This window comes from Sander vitreus, chromosome 5 (genome assembly GCF_031162955.1).
Source record: "Sander vitreus isolate 19-12246 chromosome 5, sanVit1, whole genome shotgun sequence".
In the NCBI taxonomy this organism is placed as follows: domain Eukaryota; kingdom Metazoa; phylum Chordata; class Actinopteri; order Perciformes; family Percidae; genus Sander; species Sander vitreus.
In genome coordinates this window covers 28,508,623-28,524,235 of record NC_135859.1, presented here as the reverse complement: position 1 = coordinate 28,524,235, position 15,613 = coordinate 28,508,623, and the positions used below count along the sequence as shown (strand labels likewise).

General features: G+C 38.2%; 1 protein-coding gene and 2 long non-coding RNA genes across 3 annotated transcripts in view; 2 read left to right on the top strand and 1 right to left on the bottom strand.

Moving 5' to 3' along the window:
- Positions 1-641, top strand: part of ckap2l (cytoskeleton associated protein 2-like) — a 17,532-nt gene extending 16,891 nt beyond the window's left edge. Inside the window, exon 9 of the mRNA XM_078251384.1 lies at positions 35-641. Coding sequence (XP_078107510.1) covers positions 35-344 — 310 coding nt within the window. The 3' untranslated portion in view covers positions 345-641. The remainder of the gene's footprint in view (positions 1-34) is intronic.
- A 2,267-nt stretch (positions 642-2,908) lies between these two features.
- On the bottom strand, positions 2,909-7,107 carry LOC144518593 (uncharacterized). The gene is made up of 7 exons (XR_013502016.1): positions 4,884-7,107; positions 4,637-4,705; positions 4,447-4,541; positions 3,927-4,053; positions 3,673-3,785; positions 3,525-3,601; positions 2,909-3,282 (listed from the first exon to the last, which is right to left on the bottom strand). It is a non-coding gene; the product is annotated as an uncharacterized LOC144518593 (long non-coding RNA).
- Positions 7,108-9,569: 2,462 nt separating this feature from the next.
- On the top strand, positions 9,570-13,361 carry LOC144518592 (uncharacterized). Its single transcript, XR_013502015.1, has 5 exons — positions 9,570-9,878; positions 11,686-11,817; positions 12,061-12,197; positions 12,317-12,527; positions 12,622-13,361. It is a non-coding gene; the product is annotated as an uncharacterized LOC144518592 (long non-coding RNA).
- The last annotated feature ends 2,252 nt before the right edge of the window (positions 13,362-15,613 follow it).

Sequence of the window (15,613 nt, the reverse complement as noted above, 5' to 3'; positions counted from 1 at the left end):
TTTTTTTATTTTTTTATTCCTTGTTTTTCCTCAGTGGCCCGCCAAGCCAACAGACAGAACCGGTGCGGGTCAATGGCCAGGAGGTTCGCTTCTTTACACCAGTCAGACGCTCTGTGCGAATCGAGAGATCCTCACTCCGATACCCCGTGTCCCTCCAGGACCACGATCTCTGTGTGGCCTCCTACAATGACCTGATCGCTGAGGAGGATGACCAGAGAACTGAAGAGCGGAAGCACGAGGAAACCAGCCTGTCTGCTAACAACACGCCCATGTACGTCTACAGACAAAACGAAGCACTTCAAGACAAAGTGTTCGTCCAGCTCGTCTACGATGAAGGTGTTTAGCTGTCTGTGCCGACATCATCCCCACCAGTTTGTAGTTGACACCAAATTTAGATGTGCAGGATTCACTGTTCACATGGCAGGGAGAACAAAGTCAAATGTATGTGCATACTTTGGTGTTTTAAGAGCTCATCCTGTTCACTAAAAAATTTGAGTTTTATCCTTGTAAAGGTAGAACCTGATATATGATGAATTAAGTTTAAGTATTTCATAAAGTTTCTGGGTTGATCATTTTAGTCCCTGTATTTTATTACATTAAATGTGTACATAGTAATGTAAAATAAATGGCTGTTTTTTTTTATATATATATATGTGTGTGTGTGTGTGTGTGTGTGTATATATATATATGTGTGTGTGTGTATGTGTGTATGTGTATATATGCATGTATGTATGTATATATGTGTGTATATATATGTGTGTGTGTGTATGTATGTATGTATGTATGTATGTATATATATGTATGTATATATGTATGTGTATATATATATATATTTGTGTATATATGTGTATATATATGTGTATATGTGCTTTATTAATTCACACACACGTATGTGATACTCAAAGTAGGGTCTGTGGTGCTTTGCCAGGGCTCCCTGAAAAGTTTTCAGATTCATTCATTTAAATGATCAGGATATCTACTTTTTTTTAAAATCTTCATAATGTATGTATTTTAATTTTAAAATCTAATAGTAAATGTATTTGTTCTAATCTAACAAATCTATACTCCTAGTATCTGCAAATATTTTTAACTACATACCTTTCCAATACATTTCTCTTGTGTTCTTTCACATAACTAAGACTATAGAAGTGTATAAAAAAGGCTCCATCAAATTATTTTATTCCAAGCGACAAACATGAGGGAGTCCTTGGTACTGTATATTTTCTATCTGGTTAGGGTTCCCTGGCTGGAAATAGATTGGGAACATCTGCCCTGAACAGCAGATGGTCCAGGACCTCTCCTGGACCATCAACAAAAAACAAAAAACAACAAAAAAAACCCGCAAACTCAAGCGAGCAAGAGCCCCCCTCACCCATCATGGCCACTTTCTACAGGGGCACCATTGAGAGCATTGTCACCAGCTGCATCACGGTGTGGGGTGGTAGCTGCACTGACTACAACAGAAATGCCCTACAGCGCATAGTGAACACAGCTGGAAAGATCATTGGGGCCCCAAGACATATACAACACCGCCTCACCCGAAAAGCGGCCATGATTGTGAGCGATGACAGCCGCCCGCACACAGTCTTCTCAGCCTCCTACCCTCTGGGAGGAGATATAGTCAGTGCCCGCTCCACCAGACTAGCAAACGGCTTTATCCACCAGGCTGTCAGGAAACTGAACTCTCTCCCCTCTCTCTCTCCCCCCCCCCCCCCCAAAAAAAAAAAACCTCTGGACTCTGTAGCATATTTTTGCATAAAACTCTTGAGTTGCTACTGTTGCATTTTTGCACACCTTTCTGCACTACCAGACCACATCATATAACAATGTTTGCTGCTTTTGACATTCTTGTGTTTTTTGTCTTGTGATGTTGCCTTTTATTGTTTTTTGTTTTAGTGTTAGGAAAAATGTCCCTATCTGTTGAGCACTTTTTTTTTCTTTTTTTTTTTACTTTTTTATGTCTTGTCTTATCTGTTGTGCATTTTCTCTTCTTCACAGTGGGATGGTGAGAAACGAACTTTTGATTCCTCTGCATGTCTAGTATATGGGAAGAAATTGACAGATGACTTGAGGTAGTGTCACAAAGTAGGCTACACAGACGTCTGCTCACTCTTAAAAACCACATCGAGTTGGTAGTGACGTACATGTTGCTGTCTATATGATTATTCATGAAAAACTTCGGCACACCCATAAATTACGTGCAGAAGTCATCTTGGAGAGATTTGTCCTCGGCCGGTTTGGTTTCACACATTGTTTCGCAAGAGACGTGACACTCTGCTCTGCCGGTGTCTGTCTCCAATTTTAGCGGCAGCTGGTTTGACCTAGGAGATACGTGTGACGGACGGCAAGCTTGACTGCAGTCTATTTCTGTGATAGAAGCACTGCAAACTGCTACAGTTTGCTGCTCTGCTGCATCGCAGATTGCTAAACACACCTGACTACAGGAGACATTAGCTCAGACTTGCGGAGTATGCTACGTATAGTTGGTGCGGTTCGAGTACAGATCACGTTCTCACCACAAACGAACCGCTCCAGAGTTCGATTGAAAGCGTACCGAGACCACCTCTTCAAGCAAGTCTCGGTACGCTTGTTTGGTCCGCTTTTGATGCGCACCAGAGTTCAATTGCCACGTTCTCACCTGCCCAAACGAACACTGCGGTCACGCCATCTTTGCTTCGGAGAAGCGCGGTCACGCCATCTACGCTTAAAAATATATTGCGCGTCTACACGAGGTTGCGTGGTAGGCTCAAGGTGTATGCGCTTGGTGTCGGCAGACTTTTAAAAAAATATTCATAATAAAATCAAATTGTTTTCTGCAAACGCCACCAGATTATTGTTCTTCATCTCACAGACTACCACTGTGGTGATTTTCATGTTCTACTGTTTATTTAATAATTGCCTGCCAAAGTCCTATACTGGAGGTGCCATAAAAAGACTTTGGTCCATAGTTCCAGGCAATGATTGACATATTTGAGTTAAGGACATATCTGACAACACACACAGTGAAAAACATTTTTACTGTACAAGTTTTGAGAATTTTTAAAGTACATTCACACTACATTCCTGAAAACTGTAGGTGCTATAAAAAATGTTGCTCCGTAAATCAAGACACATGCACTGTATTTACAACACTGTTAGCTTATGACACAGCACATACTGTATGTGGCATCATTTCCGACACAGACAGCAATCCCAATGACCTGTCTTCACAGCATCAAGCTGTGCTGTGTCCATCTGTAGGCACTGGGCATGAAACCACCGGGAACAGCTGTCACACTGAATCTGTAAAAGGTAAATATATAACCACTTTTACTTAAAAAGACATACCATTATCTTTGCATTCAGAGGACGCCATGGTGGGTGATGGTTGAACTACAACATCCCTGAAGTGATTCTGACCATAGACCTTTGTTGCATGTCATTGTCTATTTTTCTAACCTTTGCTTCCTGTCATCTATCTTTTGATTTTCCAAAAAAAATTCACAATAAAAACTAAAAATTAAAAGACTCATACAATAACTTACCCAGTCAGTGATGGGAGGTCCGTGGCTGGGTGGTTTTGTTGTTGCGCACATGGCACAGTTGCTCTCTGTGTCAAACACTAATGTGCAAAAGATTATTTTAGATCTGTAGTACTACAATATCACATAACTATGAAAAGGTCTCACCCACCTGAGGCTTTAAGTATTTCCAGAGCAAAATGTTGACGCTGCTGTGCCATCTCTCTCTTTACCAAATTCCATTTTTGGAATTTTGGGAAAGGCCTCCATGACTGCCTTTGCCATCTAAACAATGACACAATATGTGATGTACTTTTGATAAAAATATTTGGGATTGTAAATGCTGGAAAACAGAATTAAATCCAAAATGCTGAATTAATGGAGATCATTCAAAAATCTGGTAATATATTACAATATTAATCTTACCATGATAACAAGTACCCCACAGCTATTTCCATCCTGCTGCACTGGGTGTTGCATAACACCTCCTTTCCATTTAATGTCAACTCAGTCAGTCCTGCCAAGGGAGGTCCTCCTCATTTTGAAGTACTCACTGTGTGAAAATTATTTATGAGATTAAGAATGTTCTATATGCACTTAGACATACACATACAATGTGTATAAAATATAAAAAATCAACAGCATTATGTATCACAAAACGGTTAAGACATGTTAACAACATATTCCCTGAGGTTGGCATCCAGTCACTGTCAAGGCTATAGCACATGATACAGTCAGATCATTGTCATACTCCCAAAAAGAAACAATGACACTCTTAATAACTTACTTAACTGTGTTTTATGACCAGCGGCCAATTATTGTTAGTCTGTTACTGACCATTGTTTCTATACTAATGTTCCTTTCACTACCTTGACTAATATTGTGACATAACTTGATGAGGGAATGGATTAAATCTAGTTAGGAAAAAAAAACTGTAATTGCATACTTCAATCTTTTTGCAGCATGGTTGGAGTCTGTCAGCTCTGTGGAGCTGCGTTCTGGATCAACCAAATACACGCAGCTTGTTGCTGTACTGATGTACTGAAAACACAGGAAACACATTAAGTATTATTCACAAATCATTCCCAACCTCATGAAAAAAATTCATAATAAATACCAACAAAGTTAATACTAACCAGAAACTTCCAGTGTACATTGTGTACGTTCACAAAAGACACTATTGCTTCGTAGTTGTCAAAGTTGGTCTGTAACACATCCAAAAATTTACATTTTAAAATGTTTTTATTTAAAAAAAACTGATTTATTAAATTGTATCTGCTTTTTCATATTGTACACACAGTCACACAAACATGTTTTATCAGCTAACATTGAAACAATCAAACATCTGTACGTCGACGCGACAAAAAAAAGACTACTACTTACCCTGGATAAACTGTTCCTTCTGACCACTTCTCTCTTCCCAAAGAGGATCACACCAGCTATATAGTGATTGAGAATATAAATTCTACTTCCCAAATTCAAGTCGTTGGCAGTGTGATGAAAGAGACTCTGGGTGATCTTGAGAGAAATTCTTATTTAGAAGGTTAAATAATTTCATCTGAGACACAAATATGTTCCAACAGAGTGTTGTTGTACCTTTCCTCTAACTTTAAATAAAACCAGAACTCACAGACAGCAGTCTTTATTCATTTAGTTCAATTAACAGCTTTCATATTTGCAAATGCGGATAACCAGCCTATAATGCTAGAAAGAGATGCAGATTGCAGTTCAGATAAAGATATTTTATACACATTTTCAGAGAATCACAACTAATGAGATGTCATTTAATCAAATATATCATTCCTTGAATTATGGAGCAGTGTTATGACTTTCTCAAAGTTCCATCCATCCATCCATCTTCATCCGCTTATCCGGGGTCGGGTCGCGGGGGTAGCAGCTCCAGCAGGGGACCCCAAACTTCCCTTTCCTGGGCCACATTAACCAGCTCCGACTGGGGGATCCCGAGGCATTCCCAGGCCAGGTTAGAGATATAATCCCTCCACCTAGTCCTGGGTCTCCCCCGAGGCCTCCTCCCAGCTGGACGTGCCTGGAACACCTCCCTAGGGAGGCGCCCAGGGGGCATCCTTACCAGATGCCCGAACCACCTCAACTGGCTCCTTTCGACGCAAAGGAGCAGCGGCTCTACTCCGAGCTCCTCACGAATAACTGAGCTTCTCACCCTATCTCTAAGGGAGACGCCAGCTACCCTCCTGAGGAAACCCATTTCGGCCGCTTGTACCCTGGATCTTGTTCTTTCGGTCATGACATTTTCTCAAAGTTCTGTAGCAAATCATTTTAAGCAGTACAAATGTTTGGTTTGGGTTTAGTTCCCAGATGTCCTTAACTCAAATATGTCAGTCATTGACTGGAACTATGGAGCAACGTTTTTTACAGCAACTCCAGTTTCAGGAATGTAGCTATTTCACTGTTGAAATGTGTGAATGTACTTTAAAAACTATCAAAACTTGTACAGTAAAAATGTTTAATTTTTTAATTAATTAAGTGATGCACTGTACTCAAATATGTCAGTCATTGCCTGGAACTATGGACCAAAGTCTTGTTATGGCACCTCCAATATAGGACTTTGGCAGGCAATTATTAAATAATTAAACAGTAAAGCAACATGAAAATCTGGGTAGTCTGTGAGATGTAGAACAAGAATCTGGTGGAGTTTGCAGAAAACAATTTGATTTTATTTATTTTATTATGAATATTTTTTTTAAAGTCTGCCGACACCAAGCGCATACACGTTGAGCCTACCACGCAACCTCGTGTAGACGCGCAATATATTTTTAAGCGTAGATGGCGTGACCGCGCTTCTCCGAAGCACAGATGGCGTGACCGCAGTGAAACGAACCGCACCAGCGGGGCAAACGAACTCTAGTTCGATTCAACCGAACTAAAGGCTGTCGGTGTGAAAACGCCCTAATTAATTGGAACTGAAAGTGAAAATGCTTTTAATTTAAAACGGATGTGATGATAATTTACTAAAACATATGTAAATCAAATACAGATATTGTGTGAGCCAATCCAACATGACTTAACCCCACTGAGTTTAAGAAAGTGGCATTAAAGGTAGTAGGCTATATGTAATGAGTCTTGGTTTACTATTGTAAACACGGTGGTAAAAGTTCAAAGTCTGCAGCCAGAGAGAGCGAGCGCGCGTGCAGCACTGCTCGAGGAAGAGAAAGTGATTCAATGAAAGGGAGCGCCAAGCAAAACCGTGAATCAGAGAAATAAAACAATCTCATGATTGTCTCATTGCGATTAGGCCTACGCACAAATGAAAACACCCACATTGCCAGTGGCGGTTGTGAAATTCCAGAAACACCATGTTGTGATGAAACTAAAGGAATCATAGCTTACTCTAATAAACAATCCTCTTCATGTGTAGCCTATTTAGGCTATGTTTGTCTCTCCAGAGATTCAAGAAGTGTAGACAGCTGCAGGATAAGGCAATGTCTTGTTTCAGGACTGTCTCCTTTTGGAGGTCGGTGGTCTATATCCACAACGTTCCACTTCCGGGATTGCTCCACTGGATGCATGTGTTTTCAGCTGATGTACGTTTCCTCAAGCTTTCTTTTCCCGAGGCTATTTTGCAGCTGCACGGTGGCTCCGTGCGGAGTTTAGCGCCGCCCAAGACGATTGTGATTGGTTTAAAGAAATGCCAATAAACCAGAGCATGTTTTTCTCCCATTCTGGAATGCTGTGTGGACTAGCCAGACACACTTTGGCATACTTCCCAGAGAGTCCCATGCTTTATAACAGACATAAGAAATAAGTTCAATGGCTAACTTCTTAGTTATAAACTCCTATTGGTATAGACATTACTGACAGGCTTCTCTAGTGGTGTATTGTCATAGCATCATACATAAGCCATTACATAAAGTGTGACAGAGAGACCACAATAAATTAGACTTTTGGAAAAAAGTGAGACGCGAAACATATATTGCCTATATACTACTCACATTTAACAGCGCATAATAAACATACAGACTTTCAATAAATAATAATTATGTAAACACAAAACCTTAGTACAAAGGCAGATACAGGCATATGCACATATTAATGTATGCATGATGAAAAGCACATTACTCTGTTACACTGTAACAAATTACCTTAAACTTCAGGAAATTAACTTAAGTGATCCATTAATTCTTATTTATAAATTAAACAAATGCTTTGATACTCGAAAAAATATAGTGCAAGAGAACAGATGGACTTTTACAAAGGAATTAATCGTTAAAAAAAATTACATCTCAGGATGGTGATGCTCCTTGTGCCACCACAACATGAGTTTTCATATTTTAAGGTCCTTTATGTGTCCTGTTTCTCCAAAAATGAAAGAACCCCAACACAAATTCTGGGTGTGCAAATAACAATTTATGAAACAGTTTAACATTCCTTCTTCTCTTTTTAGAGAGTCCAAAACAAATTTCCCTTCGGGAAAATAAAGTATATCTTATCTTAACATCTATCTTTCTTGAACATGACTCTCCCACGAACAGTCATCAGTTCAATAAAGTTTTCTTTATTTATGGAGCAGGAGACCAAGGTCAACAGCTCCGTCTCTGTGTGTTACTTCCTTTTATTTATTATCACTACTTGCAACACTGAGTAGCTGTTTTTTAAAACCCTGCAGTCAAACTCTGAACAGGACTGCTCAAAGTTAAGAGTGACCAAGAGCTCACTCATGAGCTGCACGGAGGTCAGGGACTTGAAAGAGCCACCCACTTGGCAGCCATGTCTTTGGACTTCCCTTTATCTTTTGCATCAGAATGGTATTTGTTGCGTAGCGTTTTTGTGATGGTGGAAACAGTCTATGGAACACTAAGAATGTTTGGCCACTTACAGACATAATGTACACAACTAGATGTTCCAATAGTTTGAACCTATGTGTTTTTTAGAAGGAAAGTTCAAACTTCAACTTCATCTTTCATCTGTGTGTGTTGTCTAAAATAAATAAATCTGCGGAATATAGGCTATATGTAGACTAAATTCCAGGGCATAAAAATAGTCATTGTCATGTGTAATGTGCTGTGTGCACTGAACTGAATAGGTGCTAAAAACAACATGATCCATACACAGTGCACAGAGAGTGGGGATATTTGGGCCAACATTTTCTGCCCCAGAACACCCTTGTTAATCCAGCTCTGTCTGTTGACTATCCGGAGCAAACTGTGGAATACTTATCAGTTTACAGCCACTTCACTCTTCATATCTGGTACTGATAATCTTGGGTCAATTTAAGGCTACAATACAAGATGTATTGAGTCTTTTAACCAGACCTATACCTTAGGCCAATGCGGTGCATAAAATGGAGAACTTGTTTGGACTGCCAATAAATCGCTGTCCATACATTAGGCTAAATGTCTAATCTAATAAATTAAAATACAAGAAAAGGGAAAGTAAATAAACTACAAAACACCGATTTAATGCATCTTCATGGAAAATACGATTCAGCTTAGCCTAGGTTGTGGATAGGCTAAGCTGATTTGTGCTTTAACCCTTGTGTTGTCTTCGGGTCAAATTTGACCCATTTTCTAAATGTCTATATCAGAAATACGGGTTTCTTTTTAACTTCCTAATTTTAATTAACCAAAAATAACATGTATGATTCCATACAACGCACTTTGCAAGTAAAACAAAAGATCGGCTCTCTAATTTCACTGTAGTTTGTCACTAATTTCGTTGACACACCGGTCTGTGATTATCCTTCCTTTAATATTAGTCTAAATAATTCATAATTTCTGCTTTTTTAACTCAAGTTACTACTTAGGTAGTATCATTTCCTATAAATGAGGTTTATTGACCATGAATTCCAAAAGTAAGTGTAAAACTATGTAAGACGGCAACCCAAAAAAGCACCAAAAGTGTCGAAAAAGAGGGACAAAAACGTCAGAAAAAGTGTGGATTTTTTGGTTTTGGCACAGGAGGACGACAAATTCATGGTGCAGTGGAATACAGCAGAAGGATTAAGTTTCGTTCCGAGAAGTATGTGCTTTTGTCCATCCCATCTTTTTTTTTTTTAACTTTATTGAAGAATGTTGACATACAGTAGGAAGGAACGTCTTCTGTACATCTTAACAGTCTATGTTCTAGACGAGCCAGGGGGTTACTAAAGGAAACCAAAACCAAAAAAAGCAAAACAATTCATAAAAATATTTTGTAAAGCTTACAAAGGTCTGATATAAGGTATGATCTAACATCGTCCATCCCATCTTGGCGTTCCGAACAGGATCAAATCTACGTGGACGTTGCGTCAGTCAGCATGTCGCCTATTTAAAGGATCCCCGTATCTGCAGTTAGGCTACTGCTGCCAACCGCACTGCTGCTCAGACTTCAGACAGCAAGTTGCACAAGACTTTATCGCTGAGGGTAGGTGACTATTTCTTTGTTTCACACATTCACATTCCCTTTGCATTCTTTTTCCCTGTGATATATCCAGGCTTTAACATCGCGAGGTGTTATGGGTAGCACTGTGGCTGGCCATAAAGTGTGGCTATAAAGTGATTTAATGCACGACTTGTTGCCTGCATGCATCTCACATTTTATTCTGCAGCAGAGTTATAGGCATAATAATTTCAGTCTACAGGAGAGGTTTTCGTGAGGAATCTACTTTGTTAATGCGAAATAGAAAGCATCTAACCTTGAACTTATCAAGTTTTCCCATGTCTCAGTTGGTTGTTCCAACGTGTTTTGTTTTGCTGCACCAATCTTTAATAGGTGGCTTATACCTCATCTTTTTTTTGTGGTAATCTAGTAAAGAGATGATTTGTGCACTGATAATACCGATCTAAATAATGTTTATAGAGGCTTTACAATGTATTTATTAACCATTAACAAGGTATTATAATCATTATAATAATGCAACTTAATAGCCATTTAAATGGTTTACAAACTTAATATGATGTATAAAATGTCATGCTGTGTGCAACAATAAACTATTATTATTATTATATATATATATATATATTAATATATATTAATATATATTATATCATTGAAATGTTAACATATTCAGGTTTTGAACTGTTGGTTGGATAAAAACAAGACATTTGAAAACGTTGCCATAGATTCTGGAAAACTGTGATGGACTTTTCCCACCATTTTATGACATTTTATACAATTGGAATAATTAATTAATCAAGATTAACTAGTAATAACCCATAGTTGCTGCCCTTACATTCAACAAAGGTCCCAAGCTGAAATTGAACTGGAGATATTGTGTTTGCACGTACACATCTTAATCACTAGGCCTCTAGGATGTCCCTAATAATGTGTTTTGTATGTATAAATGTTAATCTACAGTAGTATATACTAGAGTATTTATAGCAATTTTAGCTGTCCAAACTGTCATAAAAATGTAAAGGAGTAAAAGTTTAAAAGCGTATAAACTATAAAAAAAAAAAAATGTATTTAGTTATATTTAACCACTGAATTTAGCTTTGACTAAACAGTCAAACATTTACAAAGTGTAATGGCAGAAAGTGTATTTTAATATATGTCGATGCTTTGATTCATTGCTAAAAATCCATATACTCAATTATAGTGGACACAATAAAATAAACGCCTATATGTGTTACACGATCCAGATACTGTACTAGGAGGGTAGAGGGGACGTCCAGAGGGGTGGATGTGTACACCATGCATGGTATGCAGAAATGCACAGAGTATGTGCAAGCAATCACATCCAATCCAGTCATAAGAGCAGAAAGACAGTACATACAACATACTGGAGCGAAACATATTGTTTCTGCTGCTCTGTAATGACTGCAGGTAAATCAACTGAAAATGAAGGAATTTAAAATGAAACTGCTGCAGATGGTATTATTGACAGTAAGAGAAGACTGATCAAATTCAGACTGAGCAGGTGGAAACAGAAGCCATTACCAAACTGAGCATCAAAATTTCACTGAGCCACCTGTAGTGCTTAAACAAAACTCTACTCCACTCAACTGCAAGCAGATTATACCATCAGTGGTCCACAGTGACCATTAAAGTGACCAAATTTACATAGTTGAAGTGTAGTGACAACTGAGAATACATGTAAGGCAAATTGTAAAGAAAAAAGTATTTTTTCCAGTTATATTTCCTTGGAAAACTGGAGTTTGTAAAGTTTCTGAAGTACTGCAGATTGTGTTTCTTAATATTAAAGATATTTCTATCCTTCCCTACTTGTCAGAACGCCACTGAAAAGACAACATGGTGCAAAGCAAAGAATGTCTTCTGAAGACTAATCAAGGGAAATATGTGACAGTCGCTAGAGATAAGAATGGACTGAAGCTGGTTACTAAAGACTTTCAACAAAACCAAGGTACCACTGTTTTCTAATGACCAGTACTATTTCAAAGTAAAAGATGAACTGCTTTGCAAATGTATTAATTTGATGCCCCATTGATCTGTTACACATCCTAATTGTGCCATTAAAAGTCTTCATATTAAGACCTCTTGCAGTTGATTTTAATCTGATTTGGAATGCTTGTTATTTGAAGGATTATTATGGCAAATGTATTGACTCTGACACAAAGTAAATATGTTGTCTTGCTCCTGTCCATAGCACCTGTGGTGTACATACATGAAAAGGACACAACAGTTGATAATGTCACAACACAACAAACAACAAAACAGATTGCTTTCCGTTTCGTGTGTGACAGTTCTGACTATTCCATAAAGGTGGTTGGAACAGACCTGGAGGTAAAAATAAACCTTTATCAATAGCAATAGTATATAAAGATATTTATATATGTGTGTGTGTTTTTAGTATAAATAATTAAATGGTGGTGAATCAAAGCATGTATTTTGTGTGTTCACAGGTGGAACTAATTACAGATTTCACTAATGATTCATTCACCACTGGTCATTGGTTTAAGAAAACTGCTCTGGGAGGAGGGAACTATTTTTGCCTGGAAACGATGGGAAACCCCAAGTATTACCTGGCATGTATAAACGATTCTACAGTCTGCCTCCGTCCAAACCTAGCGGACTTTGTTCCGATCAATTACACCGAAAAGTAATTGTTTAGAGGTATTTTTTCATTATTCAAAGTTATTTTGTATTGTACTTTTACATGTTCTGAAGATGTTTCCTCTGAACTTATCTCTTCTCTGTATCTCTTTAGATTGTGACAGTCTGTAAGAACTTCTTCTTACATCCATCCAACCACTATCTGAATTTCTGATTCACTGTTATAGCTCTATTTATTCATTAAGCTGGGATTTATCCTCCTCCGCTCCTCTAACCACCAGCTCACCTTCTCCTTCTACCACGTAACTCAAGATTTCCCTGCTGGGGTAGATGTCTTCCTTTGGACCAAGCAAACAGTGGAGTTATTAAGATAATTTGTCATTCTTGGGTGGCTATGTGTCTTCTTTTTATCTTGTTTATTAAAGGGATACTCTTGCAATTAAGTACTGTATTTCAATAAAGGTGGGGGACTTCAAAATTAAGGCAGCAGTATGGGTCAAACTCCAAAAACACTGGGTCCCAAACTATCTATACTGTAATTTGACTTAATTTGTCTTTTTTAAATTAACCTTTTAACCTAAATTCCGTTTCAAAGCTGACGCCCCAGTTTGTAACATCCTGTTAAAAGTTTGAAGTCTCCCATCCCAAGCTGAGATCCCTGTCAATATGACCACATGACAAGTAAACCTATCTTTGTGTAATGTTGGTTGTGTTTCCCTTCAATGTGAAAATGTTCTTCAAATGGTTTTGATGTGTTATTTAAAGGGGGAAAGGGTTATTTAATACTGTATGTGTGTGAAGCGGATTGATTTCTTTTGTTTTGACTAATCTCTACTTATACTAACACTGCAACTGTAAATGTAAGAACACATTTTAATAAACTATTGTACATATTGATGTTGTGGAAATTGTCTGCAAAGCCCTTAAATACACATCAAATAATGCACAAACACTGAAGAGTCAAAGTAACATATATTGTAATTACAAGGAGACAAACCTTCCAGACGTCAGGTACAGCAATCTCAAAATCATTTGCCTTGTAAACTACACTTTCATAGTTATTATAGTTAAAGGTGCTCTAAGCGATGTTGGGTGATGTCACTTCTTGTTGACGTTCGAAGTATTGTCAAACTAAACGGAGGCTAGCTCGCCCCTCCCTCCTCCTCATCCCGTCCCCTCCCCCTCCTTTCTGCGCACTAACCCCCCAACCCCCACCCCCAAATCCTTCTTGTCGGTTATTGGCTGGAACACTGTTTGTTATGTTTGGTGGTGCAGGTTGGCGCAATTTGTTTTTGTTGCCGTTTGTGGAGCCTGGGCTGTCCACAGGGACCGTGTTTTTTTACAGTGTGTTCAGGGGACAGTCAGCTAGCGGACAGTGAGGAGATGTTTGCTGTATGTGAAAAAAAATGTTGTAGCCTAAAAAACATGTGACATCGCTTAGAGCACCTTTAACTAAACCCAAAAATTGTAAACTAGGTGTAAGAAACAATGTAGTTAAATCTATGGTATGGAATCTAATCTAATCTAACCTAGCTTTATTGCTTAATGCATGTAACACCACTTGACACTTGTTTCTTAAGACTTGTAAGACCTGTTAAACTGAAGGTTAAACACATACTCTATTCAATACACCTACAGTACTGTAGTGCAGATAAGTTTTTTGAATCAACTGAGGCTTATCTGTGTCTGACTCATATCAAGTATATTTAATTATTAAACATCAGCTTGGGGTGTTCTTAGACTCTTAGTGCTAGTTCCTCCCTGAAAACAGCTGGATAAAAATCATCTGTGAACAAAGCAATCACTTTACTTGTTGAGCCATTTACCTCTTTTTGCCTGGATTCAAATGAAACACATGTACAACTCAGGCCCAACTTTATTTTTTATTTAAAGGTTGTGTGAAATGATGCTCTCTCTGCCACAGAATAGGTGTGGTGGATCTATCTGCAGAACTAAAGTGTTAATGTCCCATTTCCACCCCAAACAACAATTAAAAAAATAAATCCAAGGGAGACAATACATTCTTTCGATGAATCACTGCCTTGGCGGTTAACTGCTTGATGATAACTAAACAATAGTTCTTGTGTTTATTATATTTCATATCACTTATGCACTCCTGTAACTTTCACCGGCAATACAAAAGAAATCCCCAAAAATCAAAATGCGGTGTTGATTATGGTAATGATGATGTCATTACAGAGAGAGCATCATGTCACCATGGTATTGCGTTGATGCGGTTACCGTCACAGCCCTATAGCTCAGTAGTTTATTTTTGCTTTTACACAACAGGTTACAGCTGTCGAAATGCCAGAGCTCCACACATCAGCACCACCTGCAGCTATTGTTGCCTCACCTTCATTCTAATATCAAGTTACATAACACCTCCTCAAATGGAGAGAAAAAAGTCAACATGAGCAACAGATAACAGAAACCATTCAAGATGTTACATGAGCACTGGAAGTTTTTCAGTGTTTACGCTGTGGAACATACTTTCTTGTGCATGTTTCATATCTTGTTTTGTCACGTTCGCATTCCACATAATGTGACGACTAGCACAATACACTGCTGTGAAGTGTAAACAAAATTCCACTGAAAACATGATCTCTTTCTTTCTTTCTTTCTTAACAAGGAAGAGTTATACTTTAGAAAGTGGCCTATAGGCCAAATGAAGCAGAGAAAGATAAATAGGAGGTAGGAGTGTGGGACAGTGAATGTGAGTCACATTTAAGTAAAAAGAAAAAAAAAAGAAGAAAAAAAATCATCAGGTCAAAACTTTGGTTTATAAACAAATACCTGCAAATCTAAACACATTCCGCCTCAGCTGTACCAAATTCATACTGATTTTATACAGTATTTACATACTAATCATTATAGTATATTCTTTTTAAGCCGTTAGTATACAAATATATGAGCATCACAGCCCAATAACTCACTAGTTACAGGTTACAGTTCGATTGCTGGAATGTTGGTCTGTGTTGACAGATGTCGAAATTCCAGAGCTCCACACCTTAGCACTATCTGCAGCTACTGTTGGCTCAACATCATTGTATTAATATCAAGGCAGATAACAACTCCTTACATGAAAACCTCATTTGTTTGATTCAAGAAGTGTTGATTGACATTTACACTAAACATTGTTAACACCT